Raw genomic sequence first — 27,323 nt, 5'->3', positions numbered from 1 at the left:
AGGCTCCAGGCTCTGAGCTGTCAACACAGAGCCCGACGCGGGGCTCAAACCCATGAACCATGACATCATGACCTGAGCTGAAGTCGGACGCTTAACCGACTGAGCCACCCAGGCGCCCTGAGAAGACTTCTTTGTGTTGGCTGTGGCTTGGAGTCGAGCAGGAACACGTGAAAAGGAAGCAAGAAGTCTCCCTGAGAACGTGTCGGCCTGGCGCTGTACCCAAAAGGCTTAGAACAAGAAGCCACATAGACTTCGATGTGGAGGGTGCCATCTAAAGGAGTCCCCTTTGGTAGAGCCCCACAGAGCCTGGCGAAGCAAAGGCAACCGGGGAGCAATGCAATGTTCTGTGTGCTTTGAGCAGCGCCCTCAAAGTTCTGGAACTCACAGAGCACATCAGGACGTGAACCACCACAAGCAAGGGCAAACTGCAGTCCAGAGCCATAAAAGCTGGACAACCTTCTTCAAATGTTTAAAGAAACAAAACAGGATACGGGGTGCCTGGGTGGCTCAGTTGGTTAAGCATCAGGTCATGATCTCGTAAGTCTGTAAGTTTGAGCCCCACATCAGGCTCTATGCTGACAGCTCAGAGCCTGGAGCCTGCTTCGGATTCTGTGTCTCCCTCTCTCTCCGCCCCTCCCCTGCTTGTGCTCTGTCTCTGTCTCTGTCTCAAAAAATGAGTAAATGTTAAAAAAAAAGCTTTAGAAAAAGAAATAAAGTCCGGAGAAACTGGAGGGAAAAGAACGACAGCAGACGTAAAAATTACAATTGAAATTGGGAACCGAATAGACGAGACGGTGAATGCTCTGGGGACAGAAGGAAGAGACTGCCCAGGTGGAGCCCAGAGAGACGAACAGGGACGGAGGAAGTCAAGCCCACGTACGATAGTGCGTCCTCCACTGTTCCTACTCGAAACACTCTGGAAGCCCCTCCAAAGGCCAAACACAGGGCCACCGTGTGACTCAGCCGTCCCGTTCCCAGGCACCGGCTGGAGAGACACGAAGGCAAAAATCTGCACAGAAACGTGCGTGTGAATGTTCACGGCAGCGTTGTTCATCATAGCCCCCAAGTGGAAACAACCCAAATGTCCGAAGGTCCAGATGAATGGATAAGCGCAACGTGGTTTACGGATACAACGGGATATTAACTCGGCAGTAAAAAGGAGGGTAGTGCTGATACGCCCTACACCATTGAGAAGCCATGAAACTGGGGTGCTAAATGAAAGAAGCCAGGCACAAAAGACCACATATCGGGGCACCCACTGGCTCAGTCGGAAGAGCGTGGTCTTGGGTTTCTGAGTTCAAGCCCCACGGTGGGTGTAGAGATTACCAAAAACAAACAAACAAACAAACAAACTTAAAAAAAAAAAAAAAGACCATATATTGTATGATCCCATTTATTTGAAACATCCAGAATAGGCAAATCCCTAGAGACAGAAAGCACATCAGTGGTTGCCAAGGGGCTGGGGGGACGATAGGAGGGGGAGTGATTGCTGATGGCTACGGGGCTTCCTTTGGGGTGATAAAATGTTCCAACATCAGTGAAAGTGATTGGTTGCACAACTCTCTGAATATACTAAAAACTATTGTATCCTTCACTTTACGTTTGTTTTTTTTTTTTTTTTTTAATTTTCCTCCAATGTTTATTTATTTTTGAAGCGAGACAGGGCATGAGCGTGGGAGGGGCAGAGACAGAGGGAGACACAGAATCCGAAGCGGGCTCCAGGCTCCGAGCTGTCAGCACAGAGCCCGACGTGGGGCTCGAACTCACAAACTATGAGATCATGACCTGAGCCGAAGTTGGACACTTAACCAACTGAGCCACCCAGGCGCCCCATCACTTTACTTTTTTTTTTTTATGTTTTGTTTGTTTTTTTGAGAGACAGCACAAGCAGGGGAGGGGCAGAGAGAGAGGAGGACAGAGGATCTGAGGTAGCCACTCTGATGACACCAGTGAGCCACATGCAGGGCTTGAACTCCTGAACCAGGAGATCATGACCTGAACTGAAGTCAGATGCTTCACCGACTGAGCCACCCAGATGCCCCCGTACCCTTCACTTGAAATAGACGAGCTGTACCATGGCTCATGAGTTCGAGCCCCGTGTCGGGCTCTGTGCTGAGAGCTGGGAGCCTGGAGCCTGCTTCGGATTCTGGGTCTCCCTCTCTCTCCGCCCCTCCCCTGCTTGCACTCTGTTTCTCTCTCCTTCAAAATAAATAAACATTAAAAAAAATTTTTTTTAAAAAGAATAAGGTAATGGGGAGGAGAGTAACGGGAATTGGACAGCCGGCGGTAAAGAGAACTCCAAAGAACACAGGAACAGAAGACACAAGGGCTGGGACCGAGGGCGCAACAAAGAAGATCCCGGAGCGGAGGTCCTGCCCTCACCGAAGAGGGAAGAAGATGCTGGAAAGGTCACCCAGGTGTGGGGCCAGCAGCACTCACCAGAAATCTACCCTCTAGTGCCGGGGAAGCCCGGGCTGGCCAAGTGTCTCGCTCTTGGCCCTCTGCTAGGAAGCCACCTCGGGGCCAGGGGCGGGGGTGGGGGTGGGGGGCAGGAACACACAGAAGCAGGACGAGCAGTCCGCCCTCTGCTCCGCTGTCCCCAGCGCCCTCCGGGTCCCCTGCCACAGAGCAGGCAGCAAAGGGCGCATCTTAGCAGGTGGGCAGCAAGTTACCAAGTGGCCCAACAGCAGGCGTGAGGAACCCCAGAAAGAGCTCTTAAAGCCTGCCGGAGGGAGCGACAGAATGCCAACGGGTAAGCGCCAGCCAGCCTGGCCAGGGGCCGCGCAGGAAACCCCTGCATGGAACAGACGTGCCCTCCACCACGCACTCGAGACTCGGGAACACAATCTTCAACAACGGAACCAGGGAGACGCAGAATCAGAAGCAGGCTCCAGGCTCTGAGCTGTCAACACAGAGCCGCACGTGGGGCTCGAACTCAGGAACCGCGATCATCATGACCTGAGCCAAAGTCGGACGCTTAACCGACTGAGCCACCCAGACGCTCCCTTTTTTTTTTTTTTTTACGTTGATTACCTTGGACTTTCTGGCTGTTTAATCATTTCAGCTTATAAAAAAAGACAGAGACAGAGGATCATCTAACTACTTTTTTCCTATGTTTATACATATCGTTTCATTCTTTTTTTTAACTGCATTTTTTAGTTTGTTCTTTACATTTTTCAGCTGGCGGTACATTCAGACGAATTTCAGAAGCTACAAAGGAGCAATTGCATTTTATATGCCATTTTTTATCTTACTTTTTTTTTCCACCTAATATTATGTCCTAGGCATTTCCCCATATTCTTGGCAGTTCTTTACAGGCATCACTTTTTTTTACTGTTTATTTATTTTTGACAGACAGAGGGTGGGGGAGGGGCAGAGAGGGAGAAGGAGACAGAGAATCCCAAGCAGGCTGCTAACGCTGTCAGCCCAGAGCCCGATGCAGGGCTCGATCCCCGATCTCACACCGTGAGATCCTGACCTGAGCCCAAACCAAGAGTCAGATGCTGAACCAACTGAGCTGTATCATTTTTACTAGGCGCTTAGTAGTTTTGCTTACGGATAATTACAACTTACTTCAGCATTCTGCATGGCTTTTAGCCTTCTTCCATATTTTCGATGTTGGACCTGATATCACAGCTAACGTCCCTGCACATACATCTTTGGGTGTCTCTCTCGTTATGGTCTCAGATGGCAGTAGGCGTGAGAGTCACCTGGGCCAGACTTCACTTAGACTCTGGGTTCCCGGTGTAGCCATGACTTGGGGCTGGAAGTTGAGAAAGACTTGGGGGTCGGGCTCAAATCAGAGCCGAAGGGTGATAACACAGCTTTACGGCTCCCGTGTGCTGTTTTCGCATCGGATTTGGATGAACGTTTCTTCTGCCTATCAACCTGGGAACGATTCATCCTACAAATATGTACTGAACACCTGCCGTATGCCAGGCACTGTTCTAGGAGCTTTGGATTCCAAACAAAGACCACCGCTGTCACGGAGCCTACGCCTGAGAGGGGGAGAGACAGATAACAAGTCTACACAAATAAATCTTACAATATGTCAGAAAATTTTTGGAAAAAACTGTGAAGCGGAGTTGGGGGATCAGGAAAACACAGAATGGTCAGGAAAGATCTCGTTGAGAAGAAGGGGAGACTCGAACGTTCAGAAGATGGGGTCAAGAGGACATCTGGAGGAAGAACGTTCCAGACAAAAGGAACAGCCAATGCAAAGTTCTTGGGTTGACAATGTGCTGGGTTTTGTTTTGGTTTCATGTTAATGACAAGAGCATTTTTCTATCTCATTAAATGGTACAAAACTCTTTTCTGATCTCTGCGAAGGGCAAGTAAGCCTGATGTTCCTTCTTCCCCCAGATAACGAGGGAGTAATTCTCTGTCCCCCTCACTGCTCTGTCTGTGCCACTGGACTGTGCGACAGGTCCTGGGAACAGTGACTGGACTCAGCAGGTCCCAGCACAGGGGGCCAGAGCCGGAAAGAAAAAAAGAATTAATTCTTGAATTTTCGGTTTCTTTTTTTTTTTTTTTTTTTGCTTTATTTTATTTTATTTTTTTAACGTTTATTTATTTTTGGGACAGAGAGAGACAGAGCATGAACAGGGGAGGGGCAGAGAGAGAGGGAGACACAGAATCTGAAACAGGCTCCAGGCTCTGAGCCGTCAGCACAGAGCCCGACACGGGGCTCGAACTCACGGACCGCGAGATCATGACCTGAGCCGAAGTTGGACGCTTAACCGACTGAGCCACCCAGGCGCCCCCAAAAGGACCCATTTTTAAGCAGAAGGAATAAGATAGTAAGACTCCAGAAATTTGAAGCCTTGTAGGTTAAGAAAATCCGATTGCTTCTAGATACCTCGTAGCACGAAACAAGGCTGCCAGGCAGATTGTAAGTGGCAAAGACCCCCAAATGCTCAGCTCAGGGACAGAGACCAGACTCCACTTGGTGGTTGGAAGGCAAGGAATACAATCCAGGGTGAGCTGGGTGCATCTCCTTGGGCAAGCAAACAGCCTGAAAACAAATAGCAAACAGGTCAGTCTGCTGCTAGCGCTTTGAGGGAAGGAACTGTTTTTCCAGAGAAGTCATGAGACCAGGGGCCCCTGGGTGGCTCAGTGGGCTAAGCATCCAGCTCTCGGTTTTGGCTCAGGGCATGATCGCAGTTCGTGGGTTCGAGCTGCTGACAGCACGGAGCCTGCTTGGGATTCTCTCTCTCTCCCTCTCTCTCTCTCTCTGCCCCTCCGCTCACTTGCTCTGTCTCAAAATAAACATTTAAAAAAAAATAGTAAGTCATGAAACCAGACTTTAAAACCCTATACAGTCGGGGCATTAAAACAAAAGTGGCCGGTAGGCCTGCAAGCTTGCGTGGGCAGGAATAGGCTGCCAAAGCTGGACATCCCCCGAGGAGGACATCGTCCCCAAGTGCACACTTCCGATGTGGGCGCAGGGGACAGTGGTCAGGGAAGACTCTCCCAGAAGCTGGTGCCAGTGCTGTGGGACTCCTTGAATCACTACCCCATCTCTAGCCCCCTTGTCCTTCTATCATTAGAGGTTGGGGACTTCCAGTCCTGACTTGCAGATTTCCTATCTCTTTCGTGTTCATTTCCACTTTCCCTGCAATTTTGCTCTCTGTTGTCACTTTTTCCATCTGATTTTTCGCAAGGTTCTCAGCCGTGACTATCTTTTTGTTTTTGTTTTTGTTTTTTTTACACTTACTCTTTTGAATTTTTAATTTTGGAAATGATGTCTTTTAGGGTTGGGGAAACTGTCCACGGCCTGTTTGTATCCGCTCTGCTCTGAGAGCTCTGACGCAGTGAGAGGCACCCTGTTCAGCTTGGCCTCAATCCCTTGGAGGTACTGAAGCCCCACAAGTCAACTGCCATTGTTTTCTCTGCTGAGACAAACGTGCAGGTTCCTTTGGCTTCTGGGGGGTCAGGTTTTGGGGTTCCCGCAAGCCCCCTCAGACAGATTCCCCCACATCCCGCCTCCAGGACTGAAGCATTCGTTCCCCGGCCACCTGGAGGGGGGTGGGTGGCCGACTGGACTGCTCTCGGTGGAGTCCCTCTCCTGAACTTGCTCTTAGACAATGGAAACTGCCTGTCCCAAGGTCACGGCCACTTCCTGAGGCAGCTGCATTCAACGCCTGGCTGATATGGGGGAATAAACGCCCCAGACCTTTGTCCCCACTCCAGAGATCCCTGGAGGCATCTCAGAGTCTGACTTCCCAGGGAACCTGAGTGCAGATGGGTCTTCTGGGCAGCAGAAAGTCCACAGGTCACGGACCACAAGGGAGCCTTTGTTCAAGGGCCCTGGCAGCAAAGCACTCAGCAAGCTGGGCCCTCTGCGCAGGCGTGTCGGGGCAGGTCACCATCTTTTCTCAGGTACGAGCTGAGGTGCACATGTCGTGGACACCCCCCAAGGATGGTCGCTTCCGTCGCAGTCAAAGAGACAGATGGAAAGCGTGGGGAAAAAACAAAGACCACCCAAATGAGAACAAGTAAAGGCCACGAAGTCAGAGCTTTTGCCACAGGAAGGGAGCCAACCGCCATCACTTGCGTTTTGCAGAGACTCGGGTCAGGCAGAGCAGCAAGAAAGCTTTATTGGGGGACGGGAAGGCTCCAGGGGTGCCCCGACTGGAGGCTGTTGGCACGGGGAGCTGACCAGAAGTGGGGCGTCCTGGGTGCTGGTGACGGGAACATATTTGGCTTCCTGTGGTCTTAAGTTGGAAGCAGGGACAAAAATGATGGAAATCGTCAGTTATTAATCAAATCCGGCATATTGGGCTGGTTCTTACAGACGTGATTGTTTCGTTTCTGGCACCATTGCAAGAGATCTGTGTGGCTTCCTGCAAATCTGCCTTACAGGCACGCTGGCTTGCTGGACTGGTTATTGCAGATAAGAGGTTGGTTTTCTGGGCAAGTGGTTGGTTTTCTGGGCGGGCTGCTGCACGTTGTGTGGTTAGGCATGATCCGGCTGTTGTGTGTTGTGTTTTCAGCCTCTTAAAAGAGACCCGGGGACTAAGGACAAAGAGCAGGGACCCCTTCAAGGGAGCAGAACCGGGGGCTCATCAAAGGCAAGGGGACCCACTGTTTTCTGGCCAGAGGATTTCATCACTGGGCTGGACCACGGACTCCCAATGTCTCGCACTATTTCCTTTCTGAATGGAAATTTTCACTGCCATTTCCTATCCCGGCTTCATCATAAATCGGGGAAGGCAGGCCAGTGGGAAGTGGAAAAAGAAAAAAGAAATGTACTCTGAGAGATAGCATAGTAAAGTCAAAGACAATGAGAATACTCCGAAAAGCTGCAAGAAAAAGACAGATGGCCTCCAACGGGGAGGCGGCGAGACGGGCAGCTGATGCCTCAAAAGCATCAGCAGAAGTCAGACAGGCAGGCAAAGGGCACCGTCGGGGCACCAAGAGGAAATAACTGCCAATCTTGAGTTCCTTAGCTATGAACAATATGTTTCGAGAATGAGGAAGGGGTACAGGCATTTTCAGGAAAACGAAGGCTGGGAGACTCCCATCAGCAGGTCCTCAGATTTGTTTCAGCAAGAGGAAAGTGACCACAGACAGGAGGCCTGCGAAGCAAGAAGGAAGGAAAAGAAAAGAAAGCCGTAAACATCTGGGTAAATGCAAAGAAACATTGTCTCACAGAGTATTTTTTAAAAATCATCGAATCAACAACATACATAACAATGATAACACAAAAATCGGGAGGGGATAAACGGAGTTACAAGTTCTGAGAGACTGGTTTCATCCTGGAGGAGTCATAACTACTGCTTATGTTTGGACACTGATAAGACAGGTGACTAATTTTCCTTTTTTAAAAGTAATCTCGGGGCGCCTGGGTGGCGCAGTCGGTTAAGCGTCCGACTTCAGCCAGGTCACGATCTCGCGGTCCGTGAGTTCGAGCCCCGCGTCGGGCTCTGGGCTGATGGCTCAGAGCCTGGAGCCTGCTTCCGATTCTGTGTCTCCCTCTCTCTCTGCCCCTCCCCCGTTCATGCTCTGTCTCTCTCTGTCCCAAAAATAAATAAACGTTGAAAAAAAACATAAAAAATAAAAATAAATAAATAAATAAAATAAAAGTAATCTCTACACCCAACATGGGACTCGAACTCATGACCCCAATATCAAGAGTCACAAGGTCCACTGACTGAGCCAGCCGGGTACCCCACAGGTGACTAATGTTTTAATTCCGGGGGTATTCACTACAAGAATAGAAACACAGTGCATAAGTTCTAAATTAGCAGAGGGGAGAAGTAGAATGATGTGTTTTTTAATAATCAATCCAAAAAAAGTCAAGAAAGGAGAGATAAGGAAACACAGAGGTAGGACATATAGAAAGTACAAAATAAGGGAAAAAGTAAATTCTGTGTCTCCCTCTCTCTCTGCCCCTCCCCTGCTCATGCTCTGTCTCTCTCTGGCCCTCAAAAATAAATAAATGTTAAAAAAGTTTAAAAGAAGAAGATTTTACTCACAGAATAAGTAAACAAAGTCAGTAGGGAGATAGATTTGGAAAACATAATTACTGAATGAGCGGCTTGATTTGTGTATACAGAGCACTTGGGAACACACATTCTCTTCAAGCACACTCGGAGCATTTGTTGAGAGTGACCATATCCTGGCTCATAAAGCAGTTTCAACCAATCTCAAAGGACTAAGATAATACAGAATCTGCTTCTGACCACAGTGCGATTCACCTAGAGACTGAAAACAAACAAAACACTGGAAAATCCCTATTTGCTTGGGAATTCAGAAACACGTTCAAGTAACAAACGGGGGGGGGGGGGCGCATGGGTGGCGCAGTCGGTTAAGCGTCCGACTTCAGCCAGGTCACGATCTCGCGGTCCGTGAGTTCGAGCCCCGCGTCGGGCTCTGGGCTGATGGCTCAGAGCCTGGAGCCTGTTTCCGATTCTGTGTCTCCCTCTCTCTCTGCCCCTCCCCCGTTCATGCTCTGTCTCTCTCTGTCCCAAAAATAAATAAACGTTGAAAAAAAAAAAAATTAAAAAAAAAAAAAAGTAACAAACGGATCCAGGGAATAGTTTATTTATTTATTTTTAAATTTTTCTTAAGGTTTATTTTTTTTTTAATTTTTTTTTAATGTTTTCATTTATTTTTGAGACAGAGAGAGACAGAGCATGAACGGGGGAGGGGCAGAGAAAGAGGGAGACACAGAATCGGAAGCAGGCTCAGGCTCTGAGCCATCAGCCCAGAGCCCGATGCGGGGCTCGAACTCACCGACCGCGAGATCGTGACCTGAGCTGAAGTCGGATGCCTAACCGACTGAGCCACCCAGGCACCCCTTAAGGTTTATTTTTGACACAGAGAGAGAGACAGAGCATTAGCAGGGGAGGGGCAGAGACAGAGGGAGACACAGAATCCGAAGCAGGCTCTGGGTTCCGAGCTGGCAGCACAGAGCCCGACGCGGGGCTCGAACTCACAAACTGTGAGATCATGACCTGAGCCGAAGTCAGACACTCAACCGACTGAGCCACCCAGGCGCCCCCCTAAGGAAGAGTTTAGATAGGAATTGAGAATAACAAGAATACAAATAAAAACATAAAAAATAACAAGAATACTGTAGCCCCAAACCGTGGGGCACGGGGAAAGCAGCACATCGAAGGCATTTGTAGTCTTATATGCATATCTTAGAAAAAGAAACAAAGTGGAAAGTTAATGGAATAAACACCCATCTCAGGAGGTTCGGTGAGAAGCCGGCTGTCGAGAGGCAGGGGTAGACCAGACAGGAGGGCAGTGGTGGGTGAGTGGGCTCAGCTTCTCCACCTCCTCCAACCTGATAGAAAGGGCGAAGCAAAGGCCTCAGGCTCAGGCCTGCAGGTGGAGAGAAGGAATGAGGGGTTGAAGAGAGTAGGAGGCAACTGGAAGCCAAGGGCTTACCAGGAAAGTGTGGGATTTCTAGCAGCTCGGAGGGCCCTGCCGAGGCCGGGGACCACGGATCTTCCTCAGCACCCATGTGTAGGCAAAAATTCACCTTGGGGGTGCCGTGTCACCAAGCAGGTGTGCTTAAGGACAAGGAAGTTGAAGACACCACGGTGGCAAGAGAGTGACTTTCTTGTCGGATCGCAGAATTCATGCGAGAGGACAGCAGGGCAGAGGGCAGGAGCACGAACACCCAGGCACCCCTGTTCTTAGAACTTTGAATTGATTTTTAAATGGACTCCTTTAAACATTTTAGGAAGGTAATCACATTTTACGTAAATAATGAAAGCTTGCCCTTAAAAAGTGTACTCTAGGGGCACCTGGATGGCTCAGTTGGTTAAGCACCTGACTTTGGCTTGATCATTGTTTGGCATGATCCTACGGTTCACGGGTTTGAGCCCCGCGGCAGGCTCTGTGCTGACAGCTGGGAGCCTGGAGGCTGCTTTGGATTCTGTGTCTCCCCCTCTCTCTGCCCCCCACCCTCCCTTATGCTCTGTCTCTCAAAAATAAATAAACGTTAGAAAAATTGTTTTAATTAAAAAAAAAAGTGTTTTCTATTGACTCACTAAATTCTACTCTTGAAACCCACGCTACACTATATGCTAACTAACTTGATTTAAATTTTTAAAAATGTAAAAAAAAATTTTTTTAATGTATTCTATTTATTGCTTTTCTGTCAGTCCTTTGACTAGAACAATGTTCACTAAGAGCTGGAGAAGAGTTGTCTTTATGGGGACATCTCTAGTTTTTTTAAATTTTAGTCAATAAGTAAGATTGGGATAATAGTTTGAAATAATTATTCTTTTTTTTTTTTTTTAATTTTTTTTCAACGTTTATTTATTTTTGGGACAGAGAGAGACAGAGCATGAATGGGGGAGGTGCAGAGAGAGAGGGAGACACAGAATCGGAAACAGGCTCCAGGCTCCGAGCCATCAGCCCGGAGCCCGACGCGGGGCTCGAACTCACGGACCGCGAGATCGTGACCTGGCTGAAGTCGGACGCCTAACCGACTGCGCCACCCAGGCGCCCCTGAAATAATTATTCTTTAAAAAAATTTTTTTTTTCAACGTTTATTTATTTTTGGGACAGAGAGAAACAGAGCATGAACGGGGGAGGGGCAGAGAGAGAGGGAGACACAGAATCGGAAACAGGCTCCAGGCTCTGAGCCATCAGCCCGGAGCCTGATGCGGGGCTCGAACTCACGGACCGCGAGATCGTGACCTGGCTGAAGTCGGACGCTTAACCGACTGCGCCACCCAGGCACCCCTGAAATAATTATTCTTTATCGTCTTGAGTAAATATTCGTTTATTCCTAGTTTGCTAAGAGTGTTTATCAAACCATGTTAGCCACTTTTTACTAAATTGTAATAGATATTCCTGTCATCTCCTCCCCATGATCAAGATTCTTGATCAAGATTTTTAACGATGATCTCGTCACAATTTTGGAAATTAGGATACACAAGGTACGTTGTTTGCATAAGTTGGAGGTAAACGTTTAAAACCAATTTTTTTTTAAATCAACTGTTTCTGATGAGAGTCCCTGCTTGAGCTCAAAGTCCCTCCACCCTGGATTTTTCATCTCTTGGACTCTGAGCCACGCTCCCTGCCTGAGTCCCTGGGATATGAACGACTCCAGTAACACGCAGCCCTTGTCCGTGAAGGCAGCAGGGGGATCAGTAGCTGCCGTTGAGGGAGAGGCTGGTAACAGCCCCTCCTCAGACCGGCTCAGAACTTTGCAGTGGAGTGGAGTACGGTAGAACCTCGGTTTGCCAGCATAACTCCTTCTGGAAACATGCTTGTCATCCAAAGCACTCGTATATCAAAGCGAATTTCAAGAACCATTGGCTCAGGTGTAATCGTGTGACGTTCGGCATCACATATTACTCGTGTTGCAAGACATCGCTCGTTTATCAAGTGAAAATTTATTGGAAATGTTTCTGTGTCTTGCAGGACGCTCGCAGAACAAGTTGCTCCGAGGACAGAGGGCAGAGGCTGAGTTCCCCAGGGGTCTAGCTCACAGGTCAACCGGAGGTCACGTCCTCTAGATGACCTTTCTCAACGGTAGTCTTTTTTGTCCAGTTGGCTTCTCTTAGCATAATGCTCTTACTTTTTTTGTTTTTAATGTTTATTATTTTTGAGAGACAGAGCACAAGCGGAGGAGGGGCAGAGAGGGAGGGAGATACAGAATCCAAAGCACACTCCAGGCTCTGAGCTGTCAGCACAGAGCCTGACGCGGGGCTCAAACTCACGAACCACAAGATCACGACCCGAGTCGAAGTTGGATGCTTAACCGACTCAGTCACCCAGGTGCCCCTAAAACCTTTTGAATAATTCTACTAAACTAACTAAACATGTGTTCAAGTTAAAAACATACTTTTTAAGAAATTAAAATTAAAAAAAACCTCAGTGTAAATCCATTGAAGCCTCGTTTCATAATCTTTAAGACGTTTTTTTTCCAGTTAGCTTTGGTAAATAACTGAAAAACAAATTAATATCTCTGAACATTATAAGTGACAGGTCAAGAACATCAATCCAATAGTGCATACATAATTATATTTCTATCCTCATCAATTATCCATTTTTATTCTAAAATTTCTCAAATTTTAATTCCTGAATTTTCTATTTAGAGAGTAAAAAAAAAAAAACTCTTCGATTAATAATGACAACAAAGGGTTGAGCATGAAGGGAAATATTGCCCTTGGTTTTTTTTTTTTTTTCCTGAAGAGTAATGGTTCAGAATTTGCTAAGTTGGTCTTCATGGAGACTTTCTTGAACAGAACTACCATGAGTAATGATAAAACTGAGGCGCAGAGAGTCTAAGCTTTCTGCTTGCTGTCACTCCGTGAAAAAATGGAGCTGGGATTTGAAGCCAGGCAGGGTGACTCCACCCTGCCTTTTACAGGTGGAATCTAGCAGGACTATATTCAAACAATAACGTTCATTCAACAACTAGGAGGACTGGGCTCTGAGTGTATCATTAGCTATTTCTGCATAGAAAGCACCTGAGATGATCTGTGCCCTAAAACAAAAAACCGAGGATTTAGGTATGCCCTTCTCTGCCATGAGTAGCTGTGCACAGACCCTGCTTTACTCTCCAGAGTACTCCACAGAAGCAGGTGCACAGTTCCCAGAGCTGTGCTCAATGGACACTAGGTTCCAGGTGACCCCAATCCACTGAAAAGGGGCTAGGTTCCCCTATAAGAGAACAAATTTCCCTGTATTCTGGGCCATCTTGTCAAGATAGTCCCATTGTTGTCTGAAAACCATTTTCCAGTAATACCTTAGACTGGGGGCTCACAAATATTTTCTGTAAAGGACTAGGCAGTAAATATTTCAGGTGTTGTGAGCTATACAGTTTCTGCTGCAATTATCCAGCAGTGCAAAAGCAGGGAGAGGACACATAACACAAAGGTACAACTGTGTACCAATAAAGCTTTATTTACAAAAGCACACAGAGCTAGACTGCCCTAGACTATAAGCTCCTTGAGAAGGAGGCTTGTGTTTTTATCTTTGTAATTTCAGCCCTAGCAATAAAAATTGTCCCGATTTTACCAAAGAGGAAATTAAAAGAGTCACAGATGTTGATTTTCGAGGAAGACAGGCATAGAGCTACATACAGTTGGTGATTTGGCTATATTTTCTCTCGTGAAGTCAACATAGATACTGCACTTCTCACGTTAGATCGGAGCTAGTTGGGAAAATTCAAGCAAACACAAAGCAAAAGCATCTTGTCCTCACGAACTCTCCCAACTGGCCTGGCTCTCAGCAAACTTGTCTTTGCAGAGTGAGTTCTACACAACTTGAAGCTAGGAGGCTGCATTGGAGATGGGAGAGATGCAGGCTCAAAACTACATTTCAGGTGCTCCCAGAGCTCAAGCAGGCGTCTGATTTTGCGCGCCCTCAGTTTTCCCCGTCTGGTTCAGTTTCCTAATCGAGGACCCCAGGACAGGTTACGAAACAGCCTGAGAATAAAGCCTTTTGTTTATTCTCGCTGAGATCATCCTTCACAGACAGGCTTTCTTTGGATTTGAGGGGACCTGATAAAGAGTGTTACACAGATTGGGATTCAGCCGCAACCAGTAACGTGCAAAGACTGCTTCCGAGTGAGGTCAAGTCCTATTCACTTTCCTTTACACTCCATTTTGCCCCATTGTGATCCCGCGTCTTACAATTGCAAAACATTTTGTGAGTCTCGGTTTCTGCATCTGTAAAATGGGAAAATAGTGCTTGTCGGAAACTTAAATCCATGAACTTGCAGGTAAATCACTGAACCAAGCCGGGGGCTTGGCACGTTGTAAGCGCTCAAAGCACAGTAGCCACCATCCCCACTCTTCGTTACTATTTGGACCCCCCAGCGCCCATCACCAGGGGCTGGACCAAGTATGAGGGAGGAGGGCAGAGCTGCGGGTCACCCCTAGGGCTCGGGGCCCTGCGCGTCGTCGGGGTACGTCCGAGCGTCCCTTGCCCCGACCCAGCACCCACGGCCGGGCAGCCGAGGGTAAGCACCACCACTTCCGCCGGCCACCCGTCCGAAATAGCCGCTTCCAGCCGCTTCCGGCTGCGAGCACTGCGGAGCCCGAGCCGCCCCGCGGTGGGCGGGGTCTACGAGCAGCCACGCCCCTGGCTTCCGGCTCACTTCCGGCTGCGCCTGGCATCACCCGGCCGCTCAGCGCTCCTGCCGAGACTGCCCCGCCCTCCCGGGCCCGCCTCTAGTGACGTCAGTTCCGGGGCGGTCCGGGCGGGGCCCGAGCTAGGGCTGCTGCCCGGAGCAGTCCTGGCTCGCGGGCGCTGCTCCGCTGCCGGCCACGTCTCCACGCCGGGCCGCGGGCACTTCCCCGCCGTCCGACGGCCGCCCGGCCGCCGCAGGCCTGCCGCGCCGGGTAAGGGGCCCGCGCCTCCGTCCGGGGAGCTGTTGTCACGGCTCCCTGGACCGGCTTGCGCCTGGGAGAGGGAGGTGGGGGCAGGAGGAGGCTTGAATCGGGGCACGCGAGGCAGGAGGGTGACAGAGAAAAGATCAGTGGGGCACAGGGGCAAGACGAGAGGACTGGAGGTGAGGAATAGCAGAGAAGAAGGAACGGAAGGAGCCCGTTGGGGACCGAGACTCAGAATGGGCACGGATGCGGGTCCGAGAGGCTGGAGGGAGGAGGAGGGCTGCAGGGAGCGGGGGGATCCCAAATCGGAGAAGAGGCCCGGGTAGTTCGAGTTTGGGAGCGGAGGATGGGAGAGTTGGAACACTCCTGTATGTTCAGAGAACTCAAAGGTCTTCCCGGGGCAAGGCTGGGCCGCAGGAGGTGTTGCCCTCAAAGAAAGAGTTGGCCTTTTAGGTGACCCAGGCCCTCTACCTGGGAGGGGGTTGTGCATTTCCATCTGTTTGCCTGCCTGCCTCCCCCATGTGAGCCTGGTGGTTGCTTTCTGTGAGCTGTCAACTATCGGGCTGATAGGAGGGATCAGCATCCACATGGCTTGCCATAAGACATAAACATCGTGCTTAGAAATCTGCCTATGCCAACGTGCAGTTATTTTTACCCCCTGGAGGAAGCATCTCTGAAATTTCAATAAAATCGGTGAGGAAAGTATTTAAAGTATGGGTTCCCACTTATATGCTGGACTTGCCTAGCGGACAAAGGAATGTCAAATTAGCCCACACCGCCAACAAAAATTAGCCTGTGATCCAGCGTTTAGCCGTGATACCAAAGCTTACAGAAACCTGGAAGCAAGCTTTGTGATTAAGATGATATCCACTTCTGCAGGTTTCCATCTGCCACGCAGACACATCCGTTAGACCACAGGGCACTGTCTATATACACAAAACCACAAACCTGTGTTCCTTGGGTTCTGAGACCAAAGTGCAGCCAGGTGACGTGTCAGGATTAGGTTATCTGTAGTTTGCCCTATATTTGTTGCTGCATTTCCTGCTCCTTGGTATATATAGCTTCTCCAGCTTGGAGTGGGGGCCCAGGTCACGTTGCTGCTGATAAATATCACGAGTGACGGAATGTGGGGATAACACTGTACAGTCCCTTACTGAGCCTAAGGATGACTTGTGTCGGATATTAGGAACCTGACTAAGGCCAGAAAAAGGAGTTCAGCAGTTTGGAGTCTGAGTCCATGTAACTTGTACACAGCACTCAGCATATAATAAACAGCTTCATAAAAGAGTTTAAAAAAAAAAAAAATCAAGCCAAGGTTGGGAGCACAAGAATTCAGAGACAGGGCGTATTGGGAGGCATCACGAGATCATGGACCAGAAAAGGATCAGGAAATTGACACCTATGGCCACAGCCTGGGGGTGCCTTTCTAACGGGAGTGTTTCCTCTCTCAAGGGGTGCTGCCCCTTCCCTGCAGCACTTGCGGGGAGCTGATCGCTGAGAAAGAGGAAGTCCCGGCACCAGCCTAACGCCTGTCTTTCCCTCTTCAGGCTTTTCGCTTAATAATAACTTCATTCTTGTTTATTCTCTTATTGCCGCAGGGGTCTCTTTCCTTTCCATCTATTGTAGTCTGAGACCTTGGGCGACCCAGGCTCCCTGCACCGTAAGAATAACTGGCCGGACCCTCGTTTAAGGCTTACTGAAGCCTTTGCAGGACAGACTAGCATTTTAAATCTTGTTAATGGTTTGTCCATTGTGAGTCACCTTATACAGATTAGTGCAGGTCCCCACACACAGATCGTGACATTGAGAATATGCTGTTGGAGAGTGGAGGCAGGACCATTCCAGAGAGATGAAGTCATGACCCAACGAGGGCCTGTTCTTGACTCCACTACAGCGGCCAATTCCCGTTTCTGTGGGAGTGATCACCAGCCCCCCTGGCTGGGAGTGAATAAGCGCTGATGGTATCCAGTAGATGTTTCCTGAGAAACTTGTGGTGTTTCCTGACATGGCCTTAGAAAAACGTTCCATATATGCACCCACCGTTGTGTTTGTAACCGTGCGTGTGATCGTACACGTATCCACATGTGGCAGCATGCGTGCACGTGTGTGCCTGTGGGTGTGTGCGGCTGGGTATGCACGCGGCTGTGTGCACACACGAAGGTGCGTGTGGCTGTGTGTGTGCACTGGTGAGCGTTCGTATTAGGGAGCGGGCCCGTGGCGGTCCTCACGCGTCACCACCTACTAATATCTGCCACTCTAGGAGGTGATGAGCTGTTTCTTCATCTCCTGAGTCTATATTAACTATTCGTCAATGAGATGATTTCCATTTGTGCTGTTAATATCTTTGCATTAGCACTGTACTCCTGATTCTTCTCAAGTTTTGGTTCCTGATATGTAAATCATGGAGTTTCTCTAAATTATTAAAATCTGTATGTGAAACTGTATTCAGTAGGATTACTCTGTGCCTTTCTGCCTGATAGTTCAAAGTACTTGAAGAAAATCAGGCATTGGTTCCTTTGGTTGGAGCCTTTCAGAAATGTTTCCCAAAAGCGATACATGCTGGTGTTAAGAAAAAAAAAAAAAAAAAAAAAAAGACATATATATGCAGTAGAAAATGAGAATCACCAGGAAATTCATTCCCCTGGCATAACCACTTTATTAATGTTCCAGTGTAAATCTCTCTAGACCCCTTAACAAACGTCTTTTTAAATAAAAATAGCATCAGAGCGCCTGGGGGGCTCAGTCGGTTAAGAGGCCGACTTTGGCTCAGGTCATGATCTCATAGTTCATGGGTTTGAGCCCCACATCAGGCTGTGTGCTGACAGCTCAGAGCCTGGAGCCTGCTTCGGATTCTGTGTCTCCCTCTCTCTCTGCTCCTCCCCCATTCATGCTTTGTCTCTGTCTCTCAAAAATGAATAAATGTTAAAAAAAAAAAATTTTTTTTTTAAAGTCCTGACATTGAAAGTTTTGACACACACTGTCATTTTCCCAGTATAATGATCTATTTAACGCTGCTATTTCAGTGTCCCCTTCCTCCCTGGGTTTTCCCCCTGTGCTCTCCTAAGGAGTGTTTACTGTTTTTCCAACCCTAGATGCGTCTGCTAGCAGAGTGGGGCATCTGCCCATGTCGCCCATGTGCCCCAGAGCATGCCATGGCCTGGGGGTGTGCCTCCTCGCTGCTCTCGCGCCCCGCACAGCCAGACCTCGGCCGGCGAGCGCACGGTGCCAAGCCCGCAGCTCTCCACGGAGGAAGTTGGCCCAGCCCGGGAGCACGCCCTGAGCAGCTGCCTCTAGTGAGTGTCCACGGCCCTGCCCGCGGGGCCACCTGCCTGGTGTCGGGACGGCGAGCCCGGAGGGGGCCCCGAGAGGGCTTTACCACGGAGTGGGAAAAGGAAGAGAGCAAAAGGGAAAGACAGCGAAGCCCCGAGGGGGGCCTGTTCGCAGGTGCGTCACTGTCAGAGGGCCCGCCTTCTGAGGTAGCCCACGAGGGGGGTCCGGGAGCAGGGGTGGACAGGAGGGCCTGGGAGCACGTGGTCCTCTGTGGCCCTCTCCTGTTCTTGTGACCCAGATGCCAGATACCACAGGAGGTTTTCTCTTGGCTTTGGGTCAGAATAGCAAAATGCTTGGGGGAACCCCTCTTTGGGGGGGGGGTGCTGCCCCTCCCCGATGCTGGGGGTGGAGGAGGAGCCCGCTCACAGCAGGGGCCCTGGGAGGAGCCGCCTGGAGGCTGTCCCCAGACCGGGAACAAGACTCCCGTCTGTTCTGCGTGAAGAACCAAAAGAGAAGGAGGAAATCCGTTTCGGCACAGCGGATCAGTCCCTCCCTACCTTAGCTGGATTATCAGCCCTGAAGTTCACTGAAACGCTAGAGTAGGGTTGTTGGCAGACTATGGCCCGCGGGCCAAGTCCGCCGGCTGCCTGTTTTTGTGCATAAAGTTTTATCGGGACGCGGCCGCGCCCGGCATTTACTCACGGTCCACAGCTGCCCTTGTGCTACAGCAGCAGACTTGAGTCTCTGAGACAGAGCCCGCGTGGCCCGCAAAATCTAAAACATTTGCCATCCGGCTCTTTACTGACAAAGTTTGCCGAGCCTGCCCTAGAGATCGGTAGCGAGGGGGACAACAGAACATTCAGGAAGCCCCGGTCACAGCACCCCACCGCAGCAGACCCCCGACCCAGGCCTCACACAGGGAGCGTGCTGGACTCAGCAGTGGGAGATTTCAGATGCATTCAGTAGACGTAACTGGCCAAAGAAAGAGCCATTTAAATACATTTATTTAGCGAGAGCCCAGCTGCGTGGCCTCAGCTCATGGGGGAGTGTGAGTTCTTTGTTCCCGAAACCTTCCAGTTTCAATTCTTGCCTCTCATGATGTTGTGATTTTCGTCTGATTCTTCTCTCCCCACCCTACCCCCACTTGTTTCTGTCAGAACAAAGAATGCCTTTTGCATTCTAGAAAACAGATGCAAATCTGTGGTTTGTAGGGCTAAGTCCTCTAAACCTGGGAGCTACCAGGAGCCCTTATGGACAGTTTTGGATGGAGGGTGCAACTTGAAGCTAGAAGAAAGCTGGGGACTCTCGCAAAGGGGTGAGAAGCATCGAGGAATGAGCCAGCCTTCCGGAAGAGTTTGTCCTCGACAGACTTTCCCAGTCACAGGGCGGTTTCACAACAGTCTCCCAGATCACGGGAGGCAGAAAGCCACCCTGTGGCCACACACCCCTTCGTGGCGCACAGGGGCCGTGTTGCGTAGCCCCCCGCAAGGCTAGAAGTGCTTGCTGGGGCAGAATGATGCCCGGCGCTGGGTCACAACCTGCAGGGATTTCACAAGCCCAGTGCGGGTGGGGCCATCGGGGAGAGGCAGTGGGGCCAGACTTTGAAGGCCACCTTGGCCATGGTGGTGAACTTTGGGGTTATCCAGGGATATTATGGGGTTTAAGCAGTGGAGGCAGGGTCACCTTTGTGGGTTACAAGGATCTCTCTGGAAGCTGTGGGGTGGGGCCAGGATAGAGACACTGGAAGGGGGTTCATCCACGACTCAGGGCCAGTGGGAGTACAGTGAGCCTGCCCCGCTCCCCAGGGGCCAGCCTGGTTATGGGGCCACAGAGCACAGTGAGTAGCATCTGTGCTGGGTGAGGAGTTGATCAGGGCATTTTCACATGACCCAAGGGCTGCCTTCCAGGACATTCTGTCGCGGCTCAAGAACGTCATGGTGAGGGCCAGTGGAAAGACCAAAGGCCTTGGGTGTCTTCAGGCAGGACTGATTTTGGAGGTGCCCTCAGGACCCCCAGGCTCATTGCCCGCCCTGCAGCTCCCAGCATGCCTGGGTCCTGTTTGCCCCGTGTCCAGATCAAGTGTTCAGTCATGGGACCAACCTCAGGCCTGCAGGGGCTCCCCTGCAAATCCCAACTGCCCGGTGGTAGCCTGCCAGTCTCTGGGCTGATCCTAGGTCTCTTGGCTTCTGGCCTTGCTGCTCCCACTCACCTCCCCTGCCCCTGCCCCTGCCCCACCACGTGGATCCCATCCATCTTTGAGAACATGGCCCACGTGTCCCTTTCCCAGAAGCCTTCCCTGGCCACGCCCCTCCCCCCACCACAACTCCGGGCCTCCACACAGAGGACCAGCCTCCAACTTACAGGTCAAGGCCTTCCCGTGTGCCATCACCTGCCTGCTCCCCAGCACTGAACCACACCTCTGCTTTTTACTTGCAGTTACTTGCAGTGACCTCTTTTCTGTGTCTCCTACTGCACGGCGGGCTCCCTGAAGGAAAGAGTTGTCCGGCTTTCATCTTTTTGTCCTAAGCGCACTGCTCGGCACATGAGCAGACACTCCGAATATTGGATGAATGGATGAGTGGATGGATGATGGAGAGATGGATGGATGGACGGATGGAGGGAGTGGCTGGTGAATGGGTTGATTGGTGGATGGATAGATGTGGTGGTAGGTGGACAGACAGGTGGATGGATGTTGGCTGGATAGGCTGATGGATGGACGGGTGGGTGGATAATAGATGGATGAATGAATGATACATGATGGTTAGATAGACGAATGGGTGATGGCTGGCTGGCTAGCTAAATGCTATCTCCCATGTGAAGGGTGTGGTCAGCCATCGTGGGGTGCACAGAAGTGTGTTGGGCCTGATATGTGATCTTGGCCAATCTTGGTGATTGACAGGCCTTGGCCCCGTGAGCATGGTCAGGTCTTGACCCTCTGTCTACTCCTCTTTCACACCAGGAACTCTGGGTGGGAGAATGGGCACTTGGGAGGTTGAGACACAGAGTGAAGTTGGGTCAAGGAGTGCTTTGAGCCTGTCAAATACAGGCACCGGGCAGATCACTAGACCACCATGGTTAAGACGCATCTCAAGCTCCCTGGGTGCCAGGCCCTGGTGGGAAGACTCGGCTCAGTCTGCGGACCTTCCAGAACCCTCCATGGCAGGCACAGAACCATGCCCCATGTCCCAGGTAAGGCTGTGCATTACTGACCAGACGCCTTCTTTCTTGACCACAGATCCTTCAGCCCGGCAGCAGGGAATTGTTAGCAGCCTGAGGAGTGGCCAGCTGGGAACCTCAGGGACCGCCCAGCCTTGCTCCTGGCTCACCCACAAGATGTGGACAGCCCTTGTGCTCGTTTGGATTTCCTCCTTGTCCTTATCTGAAAGCAAAGCGCCATCCCAGGACCTACGTAAGTGAGAAAGCCGTGTGATTGCTAGTCAGGCCTGCAGTGGTCCCAAAGCACCCTGAGCCCAAGGGACGTGTGCAAGCCTAGGCCAGCGAGTCAGGAGCCCCAGGGCCACCCAGGTGCTAGGCCGGGGAGGGCCGTCAGGCCAAGCTTCTCTGGGGCCAGCTTGAGTAGAAAGCCCCCAGGGGACTGACCTCTGAGCCCTGAGAGGGTCATTTGCTTGGCCCTGCAAAATTTCTCCTGTAAACCTGATCCTGTCACTGAGGAATTCGTCTGTTCATACATCAAATATTTCATTACACTCCTGCTCCGTGCAAGGCACCGTTCATCTCCAGGAATTCCTGCCACAAATCCTTTCATAAAGCCAAGGATTCTTTCATGGTGTGACCATCCGGGCCGTGGTTAGTCTGCTTTGTAAACCTGGGTGTGTGTTTGATGCGTTTTGTTAATGGTGAATCACGCCTCTGAGGTGAGACTTTCACTCTGTCTGATGTTTCGGGAATGGGATCAGAGAGGGAAGCTCTTAGGCCTTCGATGGGCTCAGGGTTCAGAGGGAAGGGAGTTTTCACGTCAGAGTGGCGAGCGCCTCTCCGGTGGGCGGCAGGCTCGATGTGTGCGGGAGGAGATGGGAGGGGAACGTGCTCCCACGTCCCCTCCTTTATTCTCGCTGGACTGTGGGGTCAGCCCCCACTGGCCAGGCCAGTGGGCCAGAAATTAAGACGCTCCCTGATGGGGCGCCTGGGGGGGCTCAGTTGGTTGAGCGTCTGACTTCAGCTCAGGTCATGATCTCGCAGTTCGTGAGTTCGAGCCCCGCATGGGGCTCTGTGCTGACAGCTCGGAGCCTGGAGCCTGCTTCGGATTCTGTGTCTCCCTCTCTCTCTGCCCCTCCCCTGCTCATGCTCTGTCTCTCTCTGTCTCAAAAATAAATAAAAACATTTTTAAAAAATTAAAAAAAAAAAAAAAAAGACGCTCCCTGAATAATCCACCTGCCCCGGATGGAAAGTGACTGTATCTTTTTCTCCCTTTTCTGACTTTAAGGGCACCTAGTCTTTAGCCAGACAGCTAATTCAGCCAAGAATGCCTCAGTGACGGCGGCTGTGAGAGTCCTTAATGACACGTCTGGAACGATGACCGTGCTGACGCCTCCTGTCACACTGACCACAGGGACTCTGGGGGCCGACCCCGGCTCTCCTGTAGTCACAGCAGGGAGCACATTCAGGACAGACACAGCTGGCCCGGCAGCCTCCGGGGGACCCTCACCAGCTTCGGCGGCGTCCACACGGCGGACCCCGTCCTCCACGACCGCTCCCGGCGCAGCCCCGGCGCCGGCCCCGAGTGTCAGCCCGCTGCCAAGAACGACGGCGCCCGCGACGTCGGCCACCGTTGCTCGGACCACAGCTGGCACCACAGCAAGTGCTAGCACCCTGACAGGCATGCACGGCCACCCCGCAGCCAGCTCCGCGCCCCCCACGAGTCCCCAAGCGCTCGACGTGTCCACACGAGGCCCCACGGTCCGGACGTCGACGGCCCGGCCCGGGGCTGGCACGACAAGTGGGCCCACGCCCACCCTCGCCGACACAACCCCAGAGCCCACCCGCTCATCCACGGCTCCCGTGGCTCCTGTGTCCACCACAGCAGTGACCGCCACCGAGGCCCCGGCCCGGGAGACGGCCGCCAGCACGCCGCCGGCACCGGCCCCTGACTCCGCCCCCACCCCCAAGGTGGAGGCCACGGCCCCCACGACGCAGCCAGGCCCCGCGCCGTCCATCCGGGGAGCTGCGGGCCCAGACACGCCCCGGACGCCAGAACAGGTGCGGCCCGAAACCCCGCCTGGTCCCGCGTCCACCACCCCGACACCCGGGAGCTCGGGGGGCTCCCAGGTGCCAGCCTCGGCCCCGTGCCCGCTTAGCACGCAGGGCCCGTACCTGGTGGTCACCACCCGGCCCCTTCCCCAGGCTCTGGTGAACAAAAGTTTCCTGCTGGCGGTGCTCTTGCTCGGGGTGACCCTCTTCATCGTAGTCTTGGTTCTGCTGGGCCTGCAGGCCTACGAGAGCTACAGGAAGAAGGAGTACACGCAGGTGGACTATCTGATCAACGGGATGTACGCGGACTCCGAGATGTGAGGGGCCCGGGAGGGGGAGCCCGCCCCTCCTGCCGTCTTGCCTCCGAGACCAAATCAAGTGCTTCCAGATTCTTTTGGTGCAATTAGGACGAGTGCCGGACGCTTAAGCATATCTACTTGCTGTCGGATTGACTCCACGAGCCCTCGAGAGTTGCTTTGTTCATATTTATTTTTGTAAACAATCACGTCAACGGAGCAGGCAGTGGCCCCGCCACGGGCAGGCCTGGCAGGGCCCCGGTGGGGATCCTGACCAGAATTAAAGCAACGACTGCTTTCCATTCAGACCTGGGTCTCCCCGTTTGTGTACGTTGTGTCCCGTCCACCGCTGCGCCCGGCCGGGGGCGGGGGCGGGGGGTGAGGGGCCTTGCTGGGATGCACACGATGGGACTCCTGTTCGTCAACGTCGACTGCGCCATCGGGCCCGGGGGTCTGCTGTGTCTGTGCTGCTTCCTGGGGCTTCGCTCTGATGCCCGACCCTGCCCCGCACTCGGTGGGGGGAGCCCCGGCCCATCTCTGGCATCCCGTGGAGACAGAGCCTTTTTCACAGACGCCCTTTTCTGAACCGTTCCGTGGCGCAGGCTTAGAGCCTCACGTAAAACACACGTGAGCTCCACAGTGTGGCCGGGTCGGCCTGCACCTGCTCGACCCCCAGGCCTCAGCGCTCCCGGGGCCCTCTCCCCTGAGCAGGAGGACGTCCCTGGGCTCCCCTGTCCCGCACAGCCCTCAGAGCCAACACTAAGCGCCCGTCGGGCCGGCCGCTGCCCTCGTGCCTAACACGCTAACTCATGTATCCCCCACCTCAACCCCAAGAGAAGCAGCGCGATCCCCATTCTAAAGGTGGGGCCCCTGAGGCACAGAGGAGGGGGAGACATACTCGCACACCGAGGGCCAGATTCAGGGTGTGACCCAGCGACTCACCTGCCCAGGTCGAGGGTGGCCTCGGGCCTTTCTCGGCCTACCTGCCCAAGACGGTGAGAGCCGTAAAGCTGTGTTCCCAGACCAAGCGTGCAGCTCCTAACTGTGTGGCTTGGAGCAAGTGTGGAATATTCTGGAACTCAGCTCCTCCATCTGTGAAATGGGGAGACATAGAATAATCTGTTGTGGGCCCAGGGCTGTGGGGCCTGGCTCTATTGGGGGAGGGGAGTCAATGCTTGCTTCTAAGCGCTCTGAACCCTAAAGAAGAGACCATTTAAAAAAACATTTTTTTTAATGTTTATTTATTTTTGAGAGAGAGAAAGAGAAAGACAAAAGTGTGGGCGGGGGAGGGGCAGAAAGAGAGGGAGACACAGAATCCCAAGCAGGCTCCAGGCTCCGAGCCGTCAGCCCAGAGCCTGACGCGGGGCTCGAACTCACAGACCGCGAGATCGTGACCTGAGCTGAAGTCGGACGCTCAACCAGCCGAGCCACCCAGGCGCCCCTAAGATTTTATTTTTAAGTGATCTCCACACCCAACGTGGGGCTCGAACATACAACCCCGAGATCGGGAGTCGCGTGCTCCACCGACTTGCCCGCGTATCCTTACGAACGGGCCCCTGCGGCCGCTGCCTTGCCTGGGTCCCCCCACCAACTGCCCGCCCCGCTCCAGCCGTCGTCCATCCTGCAGCCAGGGGTCCCTCAACACACAAACGTGACCACACCTTTCCCTGCCAATGTGCCTTCCCAAGATAAAGGCCCATCTGCTCTGCCTGGCACTCCAGACCGAGGCAAACCCTTCTGGGGGGTCCTGGCCAAGCAGAGCATGAGGGAAAGAGCCGGTCTCAAGATAGCTCACAGGAGGCGGAGACCGTCCAAATCTGGGGGGGCCACGGGTTTGGGTCCCACGCTAGCCCCCCGCCTTGGAGGCCACCAGACTGCAGTGAGCCAGGCAGCCATTCCTGGTCTGCTCGAAAGACCCATAAATATCTGATAAATACCTCAATCAGGGATTTATTGAGCACCCACTGTTTGCCAACCAACTGGAGATTCAGGGATGAATTCACCGGCCCTGCCCACGGGAGCTCAGAGTGTGGTGCATGAGAGTGAGGAACGCAAGGAGGCAAGAGGTAGACACACAGAGGAGGCCCCTGAACCCCGGAAGGGCAGAGAAGGCTGCCTGGCAGAGGGGACTCAGAGACTCTCTTCCTGGCTCTTTGGTGGCAGGGGCTGTGGCTGGTTCGGTGCCCGGAGCAGCACTGACACGAAGCAGCAGGGTCCCTGTTTGAGAGTCCGAATGAAGGCCGGGGTGCAGTGAAAATCAGATTCGGGGTTTGGCCCCCATGGGGTCTCTCCTCCCTCCAGTGAGGAGACCAAGGTGTGGGAGGGCCAAGTGGCTTTGCCCAAGACCACCCTCCAAGCAAGTGGCAGGACAGGATTCGCTGGGGGAGCACAGGCAGCTGGGGCGCCCAAGGCAGGCAGCTGGCCCATTTCCTCTGGAGGCACCCCTGCGTGCCCAAGCCAGCGAGGTCCAAGGGCTCCCCCTGGCGGCCACCCCTCCCTCCCTCACCCTGGGTGCTGGTCCTGGCCGCGCGCAGCGCCCCCAGCTTCCCCAGGGCCGGGATCCCGCCAGCCTAGCTCTCCCTGCACCGGAAGCCTTCCTGGTGACCCCGCCCGGACGAACTCTCGCCCCCGCGTGCTCCCAGACCGGGGTGTCGTACTGTGGGACACTGTTCTCGGTGCAATTCTGTCATTTGTGCCTGTGACGGTCTCCCCCGACCCCCAGAAGGAAGCCAGGAGTTCGGGGAGAGTGCAGCAGCCTCGCGCACAGACCCTTGAGCCTCCAGCCCAGAAGCAGCCAGCGGGGCCGCTGAGCAAGCCATCCGTGTCCCCGCTCAGCCACAATGTTTATATCTACAAAACCTCTCTCGGCTTCAAAATCGGACCAGTGTCCGTGCGGCACAGGGACGGATAATAACAGCTAATATTTTTTGAGCACTTACTGCATACCGGGCAGTTGAGTGGTAGCTATCATCTCATTTAATTAACTCAGACTATGGTCTTCGCGCCCCTGACGCCCCGCCCCCCCGCCCAACTCATGCTCCAAAGAGGCCAGAGCCATGGTTTAAAAATACAACCCAAGGGGCGCCTGGGTGGCGCAGTCGGTTAAGCGTCCGACTTCAGCCAGGTCATGATCTCGCGGTCCGTGAGTTCGAGCCCCGCGTCAGGCTCTGGGCTGATGGCTCAGAGCCTGGAGCCTGTTTCCGATTCTGTGTCTCCCTCTCTCTCTGCCCCTCCCCCGTCATGCTCTGTCTCTCTCTGTCCCAAAAATAAATAAATGTTGAAAAAAAAAATTAAAAAAAAAAAAAAACAACAACCCAGGAACGCCTGGGTGGCTCAGTCGGTTAAGCATCAGACTTGACTTCAGCTCAGGTCATGATCTCACAGTGTGTGAGTTGGAGCCCCACGTGGGGCTCTGCGCTGACAGTGCCGGGTCTGGTAGGGATTCTCTCTCTCTCTCTCTCTGCCCCTCCCCTGCTTGCTATCTCTCTCAAATAAATAAATAAATAAACTTAAAGAAAATCCTTTAAAAAATTAAGAATAAGAAATAAAAAATACAACCCAGATCCCTTCCCCCCACCCCCCCATCCCCGCCCCCTGCCCCCGCCTGGATCCCTTAATGGCTTTTCACTTCAATAGGGAAACAATCCAAATGTAGACTAAGGACGGGCATGGCCAGAGGGAAGTTTTCATGAAAAATCTGGGAAATGGGAGATCCAGGCAGAGGGAGGAGGGACCA

At 52.3% G+C, this 27,323-nt stretch overlaps 1 protein-coding gene across 2 annotated transcripts; it reads left to right on the top strand.

Annotated features, from left to right (window-relative positions):
* The first annotated feature begins 14,661 nt into the window (after positions 1-14,661).
* CD1H11orf24 (chromosome D1 C11orf24 homolog) lies at positions 14,662-23,895 on the top strand. Of its 2 annotated transcripts, XM_045486149.1 has the most exons (4): positions 14,662-14,822; positions 17,906-18,257; positions 21,319-21,492; positions 22,528-23,895. In XM_045486149.1, the coding sequence occupies exons 2-4, from the start codon at positions 17,906-17,908 to the stop codon at positions 23,610-23,612; spliced, it is 1,611 nt and encodes a 536-aa protein (XP_045342105.1). In that variant the 5' UTR covers positions 14,662-14,822; the 3' UTR covers positions 23,613-23,895. The 2 variants fall into 2 exon arrangements, with proteins under 2 accessions (XP_045342105.1, XP_045342106.1); XM_045486150.1 differs by lacking the exon at positions 17,906-18,257.
* The last annotated feature ends 3,428 nt before the right edge of the window (positions 23,896-27,323 follow it).

This window comes from Leopardus geoffroyi, chromosome D1 (assembly GCF_018350155.1).
Source record: "Leopardus geoffroyi isolate Oge1 chromosome D1, O.geoffroyi_Oge1_pat1.0, whole genome shotgun sequence".
NCBI classification, from domain to species: Eukaryota; Metazoa; Chordata; class Mammalia; order Carnivora; family Felidae; genus Leopardus; species Leopardus geoffroyi.
This window is presented reverse-complemented; position numbering and strand designations above follow the sequence as displayed.

Bases quoted from the DNA above. Each gene is read 5' to 3' on its own strand.
- CD1H11orf24 (XM_045486149.1), top strand. From the start codon at position 17,906: ATGCGTCTGCTAGCAGAGTGGGGCATCTGCCCATGTCGCCCATGTGCC. The intron at 18,258-21,318 runs GTGCGTCACTGT...TCTTGACCACAG, and splicing joins CGAGGGGGGCCTGTTCGCAG to ATCCTTCAGCCCGGCAGCAG. The intron at 21,493-22,527 runs GTAAGTGAGAAA...TCTGACTTTAAG, and splicing joins AGCGCCATCCCAGGACCTAC to GGCACCTAGTCTTTAGCCAG.